General features: G+C 38.4%; 1 protein-coding gene across 1 annotated transcript in view; it reads right to left on the reverse strand.

Annotated features, from left to right (window-relative positions):
* LOC139695292 (bumetanide-sensitive sodium-(potassium)-chloride cotransporter-like) overlaps window positions 1-18,486 on the reverse strand; it is an 83,057-nt gene that overhangs the window by 45,069 nt on the left and 19,502 nt on the right. Inside the window, exons 2-3 of the mRNA XM_071593990.1 lie at window positions 2,730-2,748; window positions 987-1,149 (exon numbers count right to left, since the gene is read on the reverse strand). Coding sequence (XP_071450091.1) covers window positions 987-1,149; window positions 2,730-2,748 — 182 coding nt within the window. The remainder of the gene's footprint in view (window positions 1-986; window positions 1,150-2,729; window positions 2,749-18,486) is intronic.

The raw sequence follows: 18,486 nt of genomic DNA on the forward strand, positions 1-18,486 counted from the left end.
CGATGAGATAGAAAGGGCATTAAAGGAGACGAAATCAAATAAGGCCGCGGGGGTAGACAACATTACTGCGGAGCTACTTAAAGATTTAGGATAATGCGTGACTGGGAAGAGACTATATGGATGAAGGGAGGGAAGAAGTACTCAGAGATGAAGAGGGACTTGATGTAGAGTAAGTTGCTGGATTGTGTTTTGTTTGGAGTCACAAAATGTTAATTTGGTAGTTGTGCCCATCCAAAACCTACCTTTACTGGAAGGTTGCTTAAGAAATAAATATTAATTTCATTATTTAAAATGTTAAAATCATTATAAAACGAAAAGTAGAATCAGTACAATACGCATGGGATAAGAATATATCACAAGAAAATGAAGGGAACGAGAATCTCATGAAAAAGAAAGACTAAGATTAACGTTACATCTGGGAAATAGAAACGAGAACAGGTAAAAGAGTTGAAAGAATTTTTGGGAAATATTTTGGACAAAGAGGAGGAACAGTGGGAAAATTAAGTGAAAAATAGCTTTAGGTAAATATGCCTTTACCAAGAGGCAGGAATTGATAGTTAAGATTTAAAGAAACGATTGGTGAACACTTAGGTTTATTTGGGTCGGAAAATTAGTCTGCAAGGCAAGAGGATAAGCGAAGTTTGTAGTCTTTCGAGATGTTGTTGTGGAGAAGAATGAAAAAAATAAAACAGACGAGAAAGAATACAAAAGATGAAGTTTACGGCATGGTAGAGAAGGAGAGAAGGTAGTTGGGAGAAATTCAAAGGCAGGAAACATGAACACAGGCAATAGGAAACTGAATGCGGTAAGAGAGGGAAGATGTAAGGAAAGCAATGGAGGGAGGAAAAAACAGGAATTGGGGATGGAATTCAGGATGTAGAAAGTATGCAGAGATGCTTCTTAGATGAGACTCATGTTATCCATCTAAAAAACTTGACTACGAGGAATTTTATCCTCTGCAGCCTACCACCAGAAGTGCCACTCACCGACACCAGATTGAGCGACGACCCAGGACAGACGAAGGAAGAGCATGACCCCCCAGATGTTGAGCATGCAACGGACCATGACCCCTTGCACCCAACCGAACTTGACGCTGCCCTTGGACCCTCGCGCTTCCGCACCCGCTCCTCCATCTTGCTGGATGCTTTGCTAGGTGAGACATTGGCAAATTCAGATTAAGGATCATGTTAAAGGCTCAGAATCACAAGTATAGACTAGTAACACAAACATGAGTATTACTTTTAGTTGCGTATATTTTACATTTACTTCCAATGAAAACATATACTAGAAAGTAATGTAGACACGAATGAAGAAGGACACTAATAGAAATATTTTGTGCTCTGGAGGTCATGCAGTATTTGAATAACGACGTAGTGGTACATTTAATCAGTTGAAAATGAAGGATTTCGGTCACGGATCCTGGATGTGCCATACATTAGTATTTTTTCGTGGATATTTGCTGCTCCTTTGCGTTCGCCCATTTACGTTTCCTAACCTGCTAATTTAATTAGTGTAGTACGTATTTTCTGTTATTCATTTATAAGACAGCTGGCTTAGAGCACCAAACTAGCATCTAGGTCTTCAATATCCCATTTTCGACCACGATGCTCTGCATTCATCTTTCCTGCCACCTTTGAAATTCTCCCAACGATCCTTACTTCTCCCCCACCAATGTTTAGCACTTCCTCGTTTACTTTCCTTTCTGTCTATTTCACCTTTACCATTCTTCTTCACACCCAAGTTCAAACACTTCTATGTTCTACTATTTCAGGCTTCGTTTCGTGAAGGTATTTATTATTCATGCTAAAAAAGCTTGGTACTATTCCACAGATTTTTGTTATAAGGTAGTACACGTTACACCAACTTGGGGCATCATTACAAACCTTATCATTCCGTAAGTCGGTGAAACACGTTGTACCTTATAATAAAAACCTGTAGAAAAGTAAAAAGTCTTTTGGTATGGATTAAACACTTTTAAACTGTATTATCATCCTGCTTAAACTGTTTCCCCACCGCAAAAAACCACTCTTAATAACAGTTAAGTTTTGGGGAGCTTTTCCTTGACATCGTTACTTAACGTCCCTGTTATCAATTTCCTCCTCTTCGTAAAATAATATTTACCAAAGAAATTATTTTTTTTATATCCCTACCACTTTGACCATGCTTATATACACTCATATAGATGTAAGAATCAGATAACTCAACCTGCGTGACACACACAGAAATTACAAAAGAAAGTACTCAAAAAAGATATGAACTCATGTGAGGAATGATTAAACGTTTCGGTGACCCAACAAACTTCATCAGTGGAAGGAAGGATAGTCGGTTTTCTTCGTCCTTCTGTTGAAGATGGTGGTTATTTCACCAAAAAATGTGATTACTTCTCGTATGTTGTCTTATATTTTGGAGGGAGTACTTTGTGTGGTTTTGGATTACTTCTGTGATTCACGCTTGTTTCATACAAGTGTTAAATTTTACTTCACGAGCTCTTCCATTTAAGAATGTGTGTGTATTAAATGTGTACCATTATTATAATTGGAATGCTCTCATTTAAGGTAGATTTTGGATGGATTAAGACTATACAGTTGTACAAAATCCATTCCTTTGCCTCTTCTAAAAAATCACTACCTGATATTCAACACTGCAAAAAACCATTCTTTAATTATGCATACTTCCTTCCTCCCTTCATTCAACTCATTATGCTTATCCTATTCCTAACCCTTCCTCGCTTGCTTAGCGTTCTCCCTTCTGTCACGGTCTTTAACTATATATATATATATATATATATATATATATATATATATATATATATATATATATATATGTGTGTGTGTGTGTGTGTGTGTGTGTGGGCCACCGTAGTCCAGGGGTTACTGGCCTACTACTAGGGACTTCTGACCGGAGGGCCCGGGTTCGATTCCCGGGATAGACTCTCTGGGCACCTGCAGCTCCACCCAAGCTATGTGGTTTTTCGGGTACCAGGTCTTTCTGGGAAACCATAACTGGCACAGAGAAAGGAACTGGCCCCCCTACCCTGATGTGTGAATTTCACACGCCATCGGGCTTAGTACTGGGTGAACTCGACCATCACCTACCAAACCGATCTTCGGGTTGATTACTGTGTTTATGGTTATAAATATATTATAAATAATATAATAATATATGTATGATTAATTTCCTGATTATTATGATGAAGTTAATGGGAATACCAGTTGGCGTATCTTATCTAATTAATCACTTTAATGGCGCCAAATGATTTGCAAGAGGTTCCCTGCGTCAGCAGTTGTTAAACGGGGGCATTTGAAATTTCGGTCACGGATCCGAAAGCTCATTGGCATTTATATCGCTCTATTAGTATCTCTTTTCCGGACGAAGGGTGCGGTGTGAAAGGAGTGCTACAGTGCCGCAATTTCCGCGGAGGAATTTTTAATGGGAAAGATTAAAAACCACCTAGGCAACAGAGGAGCACTCTAAAGCGGTCAGCGCTTGTGACATCTTGGTATTGTTTAAAATGACGTCCCTTCGTACTAGTAAATTGATTCTGCTGTGTAGGATTGTGGAATTTCCTCATGTTCCAAGCATATTTGATCTTGGTAATTAATTCCCAGGAAACCGTATGGCAAGTTACGATCGGTAATGGAGCATAATTTTGAAATTTTTCGAAAATATATTTTTCTATTGAATTTTATTATTTAGGTAGCCTTCTATTTAAGTTAGATTTCAGATGGACACAGACTCTTTAACGATACAATGCTTTTCCCTTATTGACAAAACAAAACCTGACACTCCACTCTATGTTAAATGGTATTTAAATTCCGCATATCCTCCCATAATTCCGGAAAAAATGGGAGCATATTTTGCAGCATAATATCTTGTCAGTACAGAGGATATGAAAGCTATTTTGAATCGTTGTTGATAAGGCTAATAAATACAGCAAATAATAATGTCTTGATCCATAGAAACCTATCCTGACTCGGTAGAAAACAGCTTATAATAATGATCTTAACTAAAAACTGTTATTATTGTTAGTCCACCGTTTAATGTGGGATCTAGATGGACACAGAATGAACATTGCTATATCCCTTAGTTTTGTCTGACAAGACACAAACACATCCCACCATATTAAACTGTTCATCAAAGCCACACACTGCCCTCTTTCTTACAATCGGATAAAACTATTTTTATTCTACCCCGTTCACGCTTGATTAACGTTATCCCCTACACGTGGGTGGTCCAATAAGTACCCGTCCTGACCTAGAGATAGCGGTAGTTGTTTAAAAAATATCACTGTATTGGAATGTACGCAATCACTAAAGCATATGTTTCAAGTTTGAAGGCGCCACGTTGTTTAGCATTTGTTTGGCAGTCATCAATAGTGAATGTTTTCAGTGCATTTGTGAAAATGGAGAAAATTGGTCATCGTTATGTGATACAATACTTTTATTTGAAAGGTTTCAGGTCAACCAATATAAAGTTGAACTGGATTCTACTCTGGGTGAGTCTGCTCCTTCGTTTACAACAGTAAAATATTGGGTAGCAGTGTTTAAACGAGGCCGTTCGATCTGTCAGGACGAGCATCGCATTATTATAAAAAGGGTATCGAACTTATTGAACATCGCTGGGAAGAGTGTATAGAGCTGAAAGGAGATTAAGTTGAAAAATAAATACATTTTTTCCAAAATGTTTGTTTTATTTTACTTTGCTGGCACTTCTGGGACCACCCTCGTAAGTGTAGTTTTAAATTCAGAGATCGAATTTAAGCATGGGGTTTGTGCCCCTGATATTTAGCATCTCTAATATTTTAGTGAAATTTTGTCTTGCTTAATTGCTAGTAGCGCATATTAAGCGCTATTAACTTGGGCAGCGATGGAAATGACTGTTTGTTGCTACATTCAGTAAAATAATGCTACTATTGGCAACAGGGAACTGTTACATGCAAATATTTTTGTTAGCAATAGATTCAAGAGTTTAGATGGTAATTGTAGGGGTGATTACATCAGCAAATTAGGAAATGAGTGTGCTAGTAGGGAATGAAAAACCAAGTGAGCAAAACAAAGCTGATGAGGTTTATGAGGAGGAGGGAGACTAGGTTAAACGTTCAATGGGTCATTAACTATAACAGTTAGAGCAGTTTACCTATCTTGGAAGTGTTTTAGACCGAGATTGTCAAATCAATATGAAATACTAGATGAAGAATTGGTTTAGGTAAAGAAGCTTTCACAATGAGGAGGATATTGACGTCAGGAGCGTTGAGTAAAGATGTTATAAATAGGCACCGTAACTTTCATATAGTGCGTGGTTTTGTGCGGCGCGGAAACATGGTCACTGAAGCAAGACGTTATGCATACGTATGTCAGAGGCCTCTGAGACGTGGGTTTGGAGAAGGATGATAGAATTGCAATGGTCAGAAAAGAAAACAAACGAGAAAGTGCTAGGCATGGTGGGTAGGCTAGGGGAGGAAAAGTGATTGTTGGGAGAAATCCATAGGAGGTAAGAAAGATGGATTGGTAATAGGAAGTTGGAGACCGTGATAAAGGGGGAGAGAACACTAGGAAGGAAAGTGAGGAAAGGGTAGGAATAGTATAGGCATGCTAGGTGGAATACAGGAAGAAAAAGGATGTATGGTGGATTGAAGAGGTTTCAATGTAGCGTGGGGTGTTAGTTTGTCAGATTAGGCAAGGATACGAAATCTTGGGCTGTTAAGTCTTTATGCATCCAAAACCTACCGTCGACAGTCTACTATAAAAAAATATGCAAAGTTCGTGAGCGATAATGATGGGAATATGCAGTTTTTAAGTCCTTTGATGTTCTTATTTATTGTGAAAAATGCTCTGAAAACCTATTTTGGACAAGTTCGGTGGCATCATTTTTTTAAATAATGGGTATTCCATTTTTTTTCCTAAAATTTACCTTAAATCCTTTACCCCAAGATGGATAGGTTATTATACTATGCTAAATATATTACAATTGTGGCAATTATGTCAGTTTTGAAGGAGAACGAGATGTATTTCTGCTCCTGTACTCCAAAATTCATCAAGTGGTAGTCCACCACTGCCATAAGAAAATGTTTAAGATTTTGGTTTATTGAGTAAAAATTGAATAAACAATTAAATGGGGAATATTCAATTTTGCCAATGCCATATAACAGAAAATATTTAAGACTACAATTTCAGAAAAAATAATAAAAGTAATACATTTTAAAATTTGTTGTCTCTGGCGTGACTTTAAAGTATTTTACGCAACATATTGATATGAATGAAGTAAATTTGTAATTCTACATGATCTTTCATTAAAATACGATCTAGTTTTTGAAGTTGGACGTCATGATGATGATGATGTTCAATATTAAAACCTAGGCCGTGTTTTAATAAAGTTTGTGAGGAATTACAAAGTTACTTCTTTTTTTTCAACAACACATTTTACGTTTCGTTGTTACCTTATTATCGATAGATTGTCGTAGAGTTCCTGATTGGCACCATTGCTCTCTCTCAGGGGGATGGTTTAATTAATAAAGTGCGGCAGAAGGGTGATATAGTTGCTATTGTGCTACTGTCTGGTGTACCCATGCTGCCGCAGGCCCTGCTTTACTTGATGGACGGACAGAATGAGAGGATGGGGTTTCTTTCTTATGACTGAGTCCACCTTAATTTAGTCCTTATTAGAGAAAGCAGCCTTTCAACATTCAAATCGTCACCCACGCGCCTGGAGACTATTATCCGTAGCTTGCGCACCGTGTTTTCAAACGGCCTAATCTCCTACCCAAATTGGTCACCCATTCCGATCGTTAGATGAGTGCCGGTTGAGTGAGTCCGTTCACGCCGCGATCCATCGGAGTGTGCTGTGGCCTCCGCCCATTCGCCGTAAGCCTGGATGAGACCGAACTCAAAAGTTTTGCAAGGGCCAGACTCTGAAACCCATCCGTAGGGGCTTGAAACACTCGCTTACTTAACACTTGAAACGCAGAGTTTAAGCTAAGTTACCATGTATCCAGTTCTCAAGCGCCGCAGACAGCACAACCAATCAGGATGCAGATCGCTGGCGCATGCTGTCTGTCTTTTATTTATATCCTATAAAAACTGCACTTGGGTCATCGCCGTCTTCTGTTCCGATCTGGCGCTGCGCATACAAGAGAACGGGATGTACGGGGGTACGAAAATTGAACGCAAAACTGGACCCATGGAAATGTAGCTTCAGTAGTTTTATTCACCGGAAGGAAGAAAGTAAGTCGTGATTCTCAGTCCGAGTTATTTTTTAGTCTCTGGAAACTGTATCCACCTCCACCACCCATGTGATTTCTTTAACACTTGGCATGATTCATATAATTTATTTATTCATGCATGTTCTCACGTACGCCCCTCTCCAAGCACACACAGGATTACCCGACACACTGGCAATCTCTTTCCATCAAGTTAGCCTACGAGTCAGCACTAATCGTCAGGGACATAAACAAAAATATAAACATAGATGCTTATATTCCTTCCAATTTATAAATTAACGACATCCTCTTGGACTTGAAGGGCCCGATCTTATAAACAACATATAAATATTTTAACTCAAGAGGAAAAAAGAAGAACAAGACCGAAACAACCTGGTCTGAAGACAAATAAGTTGCTCAAATTAATTTGATGAATGAGATCAGGAAGCAAAGGAAAGAAGATAAACGCCTTTTAAGTACTTTTTGTTGCCCTAATGGGCTTTTTCGGTTTGGATAAAGATGGTAACATAAAAATATAACATTTTCTTGAGGAGAATAATTCAAAAATCTGGTATTATTACGCGATATGTTTCAAAAGGTCATTTATTTGTGCCTCCTTTATAAAGATTTCTATGTATTTATTTTTTAATTAGAAGATACCCACTTCTTTCGATAACCAGACTTATTGTTATTCACCAGTTCCCCCAGTTGTGTGATTGACGGCAAATCAAATCAATCGCCTTGTTGCGTAAGCAACTGACCAGTCGTAAATTAATATCCTCACTCCATCACGGGATCACAATGAATGGCTTATTCATCGATGCGTGAAATGCAGTCTATGACAATTACTTTAAAGTTAGTTAAAGCAGAAATAAAATTTTTCTAATAAAAGGAAATAAAGGTGCTGAATAATCTAGGTTTTCCGTTATTTGGAGAAGAGAAATATGATGATGTCAAAAAGCTTCACCTATATTGCAGCATAACTGAAATGAATTAGCTCTGGATCACTTAAAATAACTCATCTTGAAAGCGATTCATAAGCGTCACAATCTAAGAGAGGAAATACCATGAAAAATGTAGGAATGTGTGACAATGGATAGGAAGGGCTTAGAGAGAATATGTCCAGGGCCGTGCAAAGTTGGGATGCGATGGCTTCTCTAGACTAGAGCCTTTAAATTTGGAATCCCTGTGGTGAAGGAGTATGGAATTTAAAGTTTTTAAAAATTTGTTTCATAAAATTATGCAATCTTGATACTTCTATTGGACCCTTAAATTTATGGTTTAATGAGTGTACTACTTAAAAAAAATAATTTAATTAACTGAGACATCCGCGGATCTTAATCCCTCAGGATAATATTTAGGAAAATATTCTGTCATCTGCATTGCTATTAATTATTTTATGGACAATTGGACAAAGGAACTTTCGTAAAGACCGGAGACTCTGAACCAATGTCTTCAAAACAAAATAATATTCATTTTCAAATATTTACAATTCAATATCGTATTATATATATTGTTTACTAAATGTTTTTTTGCTTCCCTTAAGGTACATCAAATAGTGACTACATGTGTCATTCAAAATTCTTATTATATTAAAATTATAAGGGAAACAACAGATGATGAGGACGCAAATTTATCGATTTTTTGCTTGCGTAATCTAAGAATTTGGTTATCATTTTACAAATGATGCGACTGATAAATTGACAGTTTTGACGTTTATTGATAGATTGGAAAATTTGCGACAGGTTTGGCATGGAGTTAAGAGGGGCAAGTAGCTCGAATAATGCAAAAAAAAGTGTGGCCCAATGAATTGATCATCGCTGACGCCGCTCCGGTGGGCAAGGCTTAGGGTCAACCACGACCGCCGGCCATATGGAATGGACTGCACGGGAGGAAGCGAAGGAAATTGATGAGCCATTTGTAAGCGCGATTTTGCTTTGACGGGTTTGACCAGAAACACGTTCTCCCTTCAAATCACATTAAATGACGAGGGGAGGGTGAGTAAAAATTGAACTGGCCTGAAAAAAATGCGGCAATCCGATAGACACTTATTTTTTTAATGGTTTTGCGCTCTCAATGGCATCGAGGGCTACTCGGTACACTTTAAATGTACGCGGAGGGATCGTAAATACGGGTTTGGTGGCCAGTGTTTTTCCTATCGCCGCACCGGCAGTGCACTAGACGGTAAAACTCAAATGCTCGAGTCGGAAATTGAAGTGAAAAGGATAGCGGAGGGCTGGTTAAGCACCGAACGAATGTAAACGAAGTTAATTTTCCAAGCATCCGATGGAGAGCGCTGTTTCCATCGAAATGGTTCTTTAAATTAATGTCCACTTAGTGTGCAGTCTTTTTCTCATCGTGGGAACATTTTTCCTTTCTGAAGGATGTAAAAATCGTCTCACTAAGTTAAAGTTGGAACAAATTCACCAAACCAAATGTTGCTGAAGTAAATTGAAATATTGTTGGGAGAATTGAAACTACCATTTACTTAGAACATTAAATAAAATAATTGAGAACGATCTGAAAGTAAAAAAAAGTGTTCCTGGGTTTTGCACCTGGTTACTATGCTGAATAAGTTTCGAAGGGTAACTCTGCCATCTTTGTCAACACCCTAACCTTTCTTCATCCTTAAACTTAGAAACGTCGGCAGGGGAATAACTTCGCGGAAAATCTGAGGAGACCTCATATATATATATATATATATATATATATATATATATATATATATATATATAACCTACCTTGATCAAAAAGTTCCCGGAATGTATTCAGAAAATTAAAAATACAAGTTTATTCATCTAAATCTATATTGTCCCCTTCAAAGTAATCCCCATCGACTGCAACACACTTATGCCAGCGCTTGATCCAATCCTCGAAACATTTTTTATATTCGGTTTTCGGTATGTCCATCAGTGCTTCCTGCGATTTTTCCATTACTTCCTCTCGGCTGCTAAAACGCGTTCCCCGTAATGGTTTTTTAACTCGATTGAACAGAAAGAAGTCACAGGGAGCCAAATCAGGTGAATTCGGTGGCTGTTGGATGGTATTTGTTGCATTTTTCGTCAAAAAATTACGAATAATGATAGCACTGTGCGACGGTGCGTTATCATGGTGCAAAATCCACGAGTTTTCTGCCCACATTTCTGGTCTCTTTCGGCGAATTGCTTCACGCAAACGTCTCATAACGCCCAAATAATACTCTTTGTTTACTGTCTGGCCTTCTGGCAAAAATTCATGATGCACTACACCGTTGTAATCCATGAAAACCGTCAGCATTGCCTTCTTTTTTGACTGAAAACGACGTGGTTTTTTTGGTCTCGGCTCATTTGGTGAACGCCATTCACTTGCCTGATGTCTGGATTGCGTGTCGTACTCATAAACCCACGTCTCGTCTCCAGTAATGATCCTTTTGATGAATGTGGGATCGGATTCAGCCTCGCAAATCATGTCTTTTGCGACGTCAACACGGTCTCTTTTTTGCATGAAATTGAGGTCTTTTGGCACCAACTTTGCTGCTACACGACGGAAACCCAAATCATTAACCACAATGTCTTGGGCGGATCCATAGGCAATGTTCAAGTCCTCCGCTATTTCTCTGATGGTTAATTTGCGGTTATTGACCAACATTTCTTTTACTTTATCAATTTTTTCACCGACTTTCGATGTCGATGGTCTGCCACTGCGTTCATCATCTTCGATTGACTCACGACCACTTCTGAACCGCTCGTGCCACTGGTAAACGACCGTTTTTTTTAGAGAATCGTTGCCGAAACACTTTTCCAACATTTCCAACGTCCGTGCGCCACTAAATCCGTTTTTTACGCAAAATTTAATACAAGTTCGTTGTTGCAAATTTAAATCCATTTCTGAAATTGTAAAAAATCGCCAACACACACAGAGATAGATGTACTCTTGGCTACGTAACTTTTGCAAATGTCAAGTTATGACACTAAGATTTAAAGGGAATATCAACAACAGATGTACCAATTTAACAAAAAAACAGAACTCAAATCGGGACGATGGGAGCGCCACACGGTGGTTATTCCGGGAACTTTTTGATCAAGGTAGTATATATATGTATCATACGCAGATTAAACACCAAATCCTTCAACAACTTGGAAGGTTCAATCAAACATATAGAATTGATAATAAAGCCTGACGCTATGTTTTTGCACCAATCCGGTAAGGTCCTCCAAACAGACATTTCCAAGTCTATAGATAAATACCGTTTGTAAGACACTCCACCTTAGTTGCTTAGAAATATAAAAGAGTTGCTACTATTTCAATGAATGCAACCGTAGCAATCGTAACCAAATCAATAATGATTTTACTAACGTAGAAACTGCATATTATCATAACAGAATATTAAAAAAATAGTAGCATCAAGAAAACCGATATTTATAGCAAAAGGTCAGGCAATCACAGCGCACCTTCTCAGGCGTGAAGCCGATATAAGACGGGACAACAAGCATAAGCCATTTTTGACCTGAAGACGCCAACTATAACGCCGCCGAAATTGCCGTACTAGAATGCAGATCCACGTGGAAGAATCCCTGAAAAATGTGAATATTTAGATTCGAGCCCTGCTTTGGAACGTTGTTTTTGTACGTCACGAAAACATGGTCATTGAAGCAGGATGATAGATGTGATTGAAGGTGTTTAAATATGGATATGTATAGGAATGGAAAAGGTGGAAAAGACAGATAGGAAAGCAAAAGAGGAAGTGCTAAGCATGGTGAGGGAGGAATGAGGACTGTTGGGAGAATTCCAAAGGAGGCAAGAAAGATGGATACACAGCATCTTGATTGGCAGTGGAATTTTGAAGAGCATGAAAGAGGGGAGAACTTTAGGTAAACGAGGAAGGGGTAGGAATAGAATAGAGATGTTGGTCAGAATACTTGGAGGAAGGAATTATACGTAATTGAGGGATCCACTATAATTTCGGGTGCCAGATAGATTTTGTAGGTAGACACCAATAAATTAACATTATCAAATCAGTGTACTTTGAAAACCTACCTCAAACGGTAGAATAATAATTTTAAAACGTCAAAAAAAGTGAATTTTGAGAAATAGCTGTGCGAAGAGTATGAGAAAGGATGAATACAAAATCTCGTTGCCATAGAATTTTTGAGGTTAAAACCTAAGCAACTTAAGATTTGGCCTTGGTTCAAATTTTTTTTCAATAATTTCTAACTGAATACAAGGTGCTGACTACAGTTAAGCATCGGTTGTAGAACATTAAAAAAATTCTCTGAAAAGGAATCTCTGAGAAACTAGTAATTTTTGTGGAAACTTAAGATTTAAACTAAATATCTCTTGCAAAAACCGTGATTTTTCCTTCAGGTCTTGTTAAAACGAAGTGGAAGGAAAACCGTGTATGCCATCCCCCGATCAATCATACCATCACTGCCACGGTCACTTCCCCAAAGGTTGTTTTCGTATTTGAGGAAATACTTAACTCCAGTTGAAGCTAGTAGACGCGGAGTCCAAAATTTAGACGCTCAGGATTGGGGGGCATGTTCCGTACGATATTTCACGGTCACGATCACCCAGGATGATCTGATATCCATTAATTTATCTACGCACGATTTACAGGATTAGGTGTTTGATAACAAAAATGTAGCATACTCTTCAAGCTAGTCAACCTGTCAGAAGTTATTTGTGATAATATTAACAAGAGCTCAGATTTATGTAAAATATACCATATCGTATACCTTATACGTAAGGGAAACGGGGTGTAACATTGTTAGTTGTTAAATCTCTATCTCGTTTATAGATTCGTCTTCAAATTTTGTTCTTGTCTCATATTCCAACATTCCAGTTGCTTACAGATTTTTCTGCCATGCTATTTATTTATTTATTTATTTATTTATTCAGTATAAGTCCGAAAACAGCACATTTTGGCCTTTACATCGAACTATTAACAACGATAACAATGTCACATTTACAAACACCCAAGTGCTAGATGGAGGGAAACTCACCCAGGCGGGAATCGAACCCGCGACCCTTGGAATGGCAGACGAGGACGTTACCACGCCGCCACCGGGGCCGGCAATTTGTGTCCCACGAAGATATTTGAGCACACTACCAATTTTTCGTCATAATAAGTCAACTTTTGGGACCAGACCTTTCATTTAACGAGAGCGCCAATGATACATATCGAAATTCCCAATGATAATCCTGGCGGTATTGGATTTTCAGTGGTCATTCCGCAATCACACGCCTTAAGGAGCGAACTCCAAGTGAATAAATCTGTTCTTCAAATGGAAAATATACTGAGAGCTCCTTCTTTCATTTCAAAAAACGTATCCCCCGAAAAATCAAACAACTAACGCCCGCAACACTGTGCCTCATCCGGTCGACAACGGCCACCTGTTTCACCGGGACGGGCGAGAAATCTGCATCGCCACCTCAGGCCTGAAGACGCCAGCAGGCTGGCTCAGTTGGTAATAAGTCAACGTGGAGGGTTATCGGAAAGCCGAGCAGCTTCAGGCGACTAAACACTGCGGAAACCTTACCGCCAATCTCGAAGGTCAGTCAGGAGCCTAGTTCTACCCTCGTAAATGGTGCGTGATAGTTAACAAAACGCTGGGATTCATTCCCTCCACTCCTCCCATCACCATCTCCTCGACTCCACAAGTGCCCATAAACGATCGATTCGACCCGCTTCCGTCGTAACTTATGTGTTTCTTTTTGCCGAAGCACGAAGGAAATCTCTTTTAAAGGAGACGCCGTGCACGCGTCTTGCGTCGTTCAGAGTGGAAAAAATTGCGACGGCTCCCGGGGAGGCGACGTGCCTTGTTCCCCTGGAGTGAATCCACAGAGTCTGTAATACCAGTCCACCAACTCAATAGTGCGACGTGCAAGGATTAAGACGAACAGAAGGATGTCTTAATTGACTTCAACTGTCAGTCTGTGTGCTGTCATAAGAACCCACGGACAAATATTATTTTGCAATATTGTCACGGTCGTATAAGTTTCTAAACTTTGAGCTACCAAATAAGTTATACATGATATAATGAAGGAATAACGATACATTTATTATGAAATATCTAGTTTTAACGCAGCATAACTGGTTATTTTCAACATTAGGGATGAATGGGAAAGGAGGAAGGGTGGAGAGAAACCTGGTATCGACATTAGCTTACTCTTAACTAAATGCACCAAGGGGTCCGCAATTGAACGTCCCATGCGACGGATGGTGGACTGATTCTAAGTGCTCTCCACAAAGCACTTCAAGTAGGGATAAGGATACGACTAAAATATTTTCCAACTCCAGGATTCGAACCTGGGCTCAATAGGTGGGTAGCCAGTACGTTAGTCATCCCGGTTCCACTATGATTGTATAATATTTGAACGTGAACATATCTCTTAGTTTCGGGTTAAAAATCATAAATTACGTGAAAAATATTTTATGAACTACTTAATTTATTGACCTTGGATTATTTATTTACGAGACCCTGAATCGTCAATTTTTTATTGGAACCGCGGATACTATACATCCCTTTCTTCTTCTATTTCCGGAGTCAAAAGCACATCCTTGCCATCTTCCTATGGCTAGTCACCCCGGTTGGGAAGCAGCCTTCATTTTTAAATATAACTATGGTTAAGCATAATAGGAATCTCGCCCCTGGGAACATGTCACGGTCAGCCAACTACTTCCCCTTGCTTCTAAAATTGGGAACTCTCGTTCACATAAACATCCTGCTGCTCTCTCTACGCCCTTGCCTTGACCTCTTGAAACCCTCTTACATTGAGATGAGCTATATTTAAACCACGACTACGTAAAGAGTTATAGCGCTTGCATTTAATGGTTGTTGGTTCAAAATAGATTCCGCATTTCTCCAAGCTACTTTTAAAATCCTGAAATTGTAGCATAGCATTCAACACATACTGTTTAAGGACAAAGGCCTCAATCACGGTTAATTTTATGAAACAACCATCATTGAGGAAAATCTTTTCTCGACATCAGAAAATATTCCATCAGAAATGTTCTTACATATTACAATACATTAATATTGTTGTTTAATAAATTTCAAGTGTTTATTCACAGTCATGCTAACAATATTATTACTCACTTGCAAGCAGAACATGATTATTCAGAACATGAATGCATATACTTAATCGAAATGAGATGGATAGGCGCACAAACGTTGTGTGGCTGCAATAGCTTTTGAACTTCATATGTTGTAACTAAAAGAGAGTTTCAAGATCTGATAAATAATGATAATAAATTTGTCCTTGAATTTTTATCTATAAAAACTGTACCAGTATTAATTTAAAAATTGAAATAATTAACTTTCTTTACTTATTTTATGTGGTGAATTATGCCAAAAAATATTCCATTTGTGAGCGTAATAAATTATTTCTTACAGTTTTTTCGGTGAACGTTGGTTTAGGTAATTTCTTGAAATATGTTACATTATCAATAAGAAGTTTTTATCATTTTTAGGAAGAAATTCTGCTTCTGAAGTCTGCAAAGCATAACACCTTTAATCAAAAAGTTCCTTCTTCAACTCCTCGTTTCTACATCTATTTAATACTAGTATAAACAAAATGCTTTTATTCTTCACTCTTTCTGCAGATTAAAACTAGTATAACATTTAAGACTAGATTAAAATTCTAGATAGCAATATTATATTTTGAAATTCCTATAAAATGGGAAGCATTTAATTAATCTACATGTCTACATACATCTACATCTAATGAAATTTTTGGTAACCAAACTGGTCGTTGCTTTATTTTGTTTACTAAAGGACACTTCAGCAATGTATGTCACTGTCCCTGATTCCTTCGCAAGATTTACTTCAAATGAATCAACATATTATTTGATTTATTTTTCTACTTTTGGCCTGTCTGACCTTCGATTTTGTTTGACCTGTTAAATTGGTATACGCAGCTGATCTTGAGCGAAATTACATTAAGATTTGTCCAGTAAGTGAACGGTGGCAACTATAAAACCAGCCTCCGTATTGAGTATATTTTATGCTCTAGATTTATACTAATCTTTTGGCAATTTGTGGCCGATAATATTTGTTTTCATCACTTTTCGTTTATCAGCTCAATGCATCATTTATCTGATCGTCTCATATCATACTGATATATTTTCTTTCCTATAAACTATAATCTACGTAAAGTTTTGGTTATGAATAGATAACATATAAATGATAAGTGTTGGTTATGAATAGATATTATATTTATGCAAGTTAATAATGAGAATTATATACGAATATTGAATAAGTATATATAAAAAAAATAATCATGCCCGAGTGAAAATTATATTACTCTTGGTTTATAAAAAAGGACTGAAATTTAATAGCTGTTAAATGTGCTCACCATTCCACCAGAAATAATGGGTAGAATAATTATTTAAAATTTTACAAAAGTATCTAACTAGGTTTTTTCAAACCTCAACATTAAAAATATTGGGTCTCGGGTTTGAACAATGAACATCCTTTTCTTGTTAACAAACTAGAAAAGATTTCAATATCCGCTAAGCAGTGACCTCTGTCAATTTCCTCACTGATTTGCCTACCGCTTGATATTAAGACTCACTGAATTAGAGAGCAATGAAAGGGCAAATACTAATTATCTTCTCATTTTGAACACGATCGCGAGGTAATCCATCATTCCTAACGACCCTCATGGATGGGTTATCATGTATCTCAAAGTTTGAAGAAGAAAAACAAGCCACGGTGGGTACATAGTTTGAGCGATATGCTTTGAAACATTTACATATAAGCTCGGCTTATGGAACAGATCTATGTAGTTTGATATGCACCATTCGCTAATCTGCTTCCGTGTTATGAAAGATTAAGAAGCATCATCAATCACAATCAGATGTAACATTTAGATTTAAACGCTCTCAAATTTCAGTTGATTGAAGTAGTATCAGTACTTAGCGAATCGTAAATAGTGATAGTTGTTTGAACTATAAAAATAATGTTTTTTTAATTTGCTTCTTATTCTGAGACTTTTTCCACCACAACTTTTCGTTGTGAATTTGGATAAGGTGTAAGGAAATTTAAATACTATTATGTATTCTATTTCCTATGTAAGGAAAGGTTTTGCGTACTGTTCTTTTCCATTCGGTTAGCTTATTTTCCTGGGAAAAAACGACTCGCATCTGTACCTCTAACGTGGCTACGTCGGAGCTTGGTGGGTAGAGGGATCGGCTAGTGACAAGAGGGTTGGGACTTCAAATTCTAGGCCTTAACTCGCAAACAATCGTCAGAAATAATGTGATTTTCTGGTTATTAGAACTTCTCAAGGAACTAAATGGTGGAAAATTGAAAACAAATTCACCTTCTTATCCTAAATGCCCAAATTGGCAATACTCAAGTCATAAGTTGGGATTAAATCACTCATTAAAGCCAACCCAAGTTTGACCTTTGTGTATGATTAGGTATCCTATGGGTTACTCAATTAAGATAATTTTCATTAATATTGTATGTTGTTATGGCAGTATATTGGTACCAGAATATCCATCCATAAAGTCATCAAAAAGAATGATGCAATGATGCTTCCTGTACAGTTTGTACCTTATATTTTTCACATCTTAAACAACCTCATACTGGTGGGTTAACGAAGAATCGATCGCTGGAAATGCGAGCATTGCTAGGGGAACGGCACGCGAAAGAGAAAATTTAAATATAAAATTATGTAGTGCAAGAGCATTTATTCGCAAGCACCTGTGGGAGAATGCCGCGAAGTCAGCTCCGGACGGGAGGGAGATGCCGGTGGAGGAGTTGGGGGAGCAGGTGAAGGGAGAATGGTCTGGAGTGTGGGGGGTGGGAGGCAAGAGAGCCTCACTGCTGCGAGAGAAGTCGAGCTGCCTCTTTATAAGTGGGTCTCAAAGAAAAGATCGCGCCGGTGTTGATTTTCCGTCGCTAACGAGATCAAGGTCGAATAAGCAGTTCTGCACCCTCTCTCACCCTCTGCTCCTTCATTCCTCCTCCCTTACCCTCGCAACATCGCCAAACCTTCCCTCCCTCACCGTTGGTAGTCTACGACATCCTCACACCCCTTGTCACGCCCGTCGTCTCACCGAAGTGGGGCTGAAAAAGTGGCCGGTCGGGTACCTCTCAGCAGGGGGCGAAGGGGAGGGAGGGGAGGGACCCTCCCCCCCACTGGAGTGGCCTTTGATGGCATTGAATGTATTTGGCGACACGTACCCCGTTCATTCCTTCTGAGAGGACATCGGCGAGGGGACGAGCGTTGAAGTATCCGTCGCGGATCGTCGGAGACTTCAACAGCCGAGATGATGTGTTTGCTGCAAGTCCTCTCCCTGT

This window comes from Hetaerina americana, unplaced genomic scaffold, assembly GCF_022747635.1.
Source record: "Hetaerina americana unplaced genomic scaffold, ioHetAmer1.1.p SCAF_6, whole genome shotgun sequence".
Classification (NCBI taxonomy): Eukaryota; Metazoa; Arthropoda; class Insecta; order Odonata; family Calopterygidae; genus Hetaerina; species Hetaerina americana.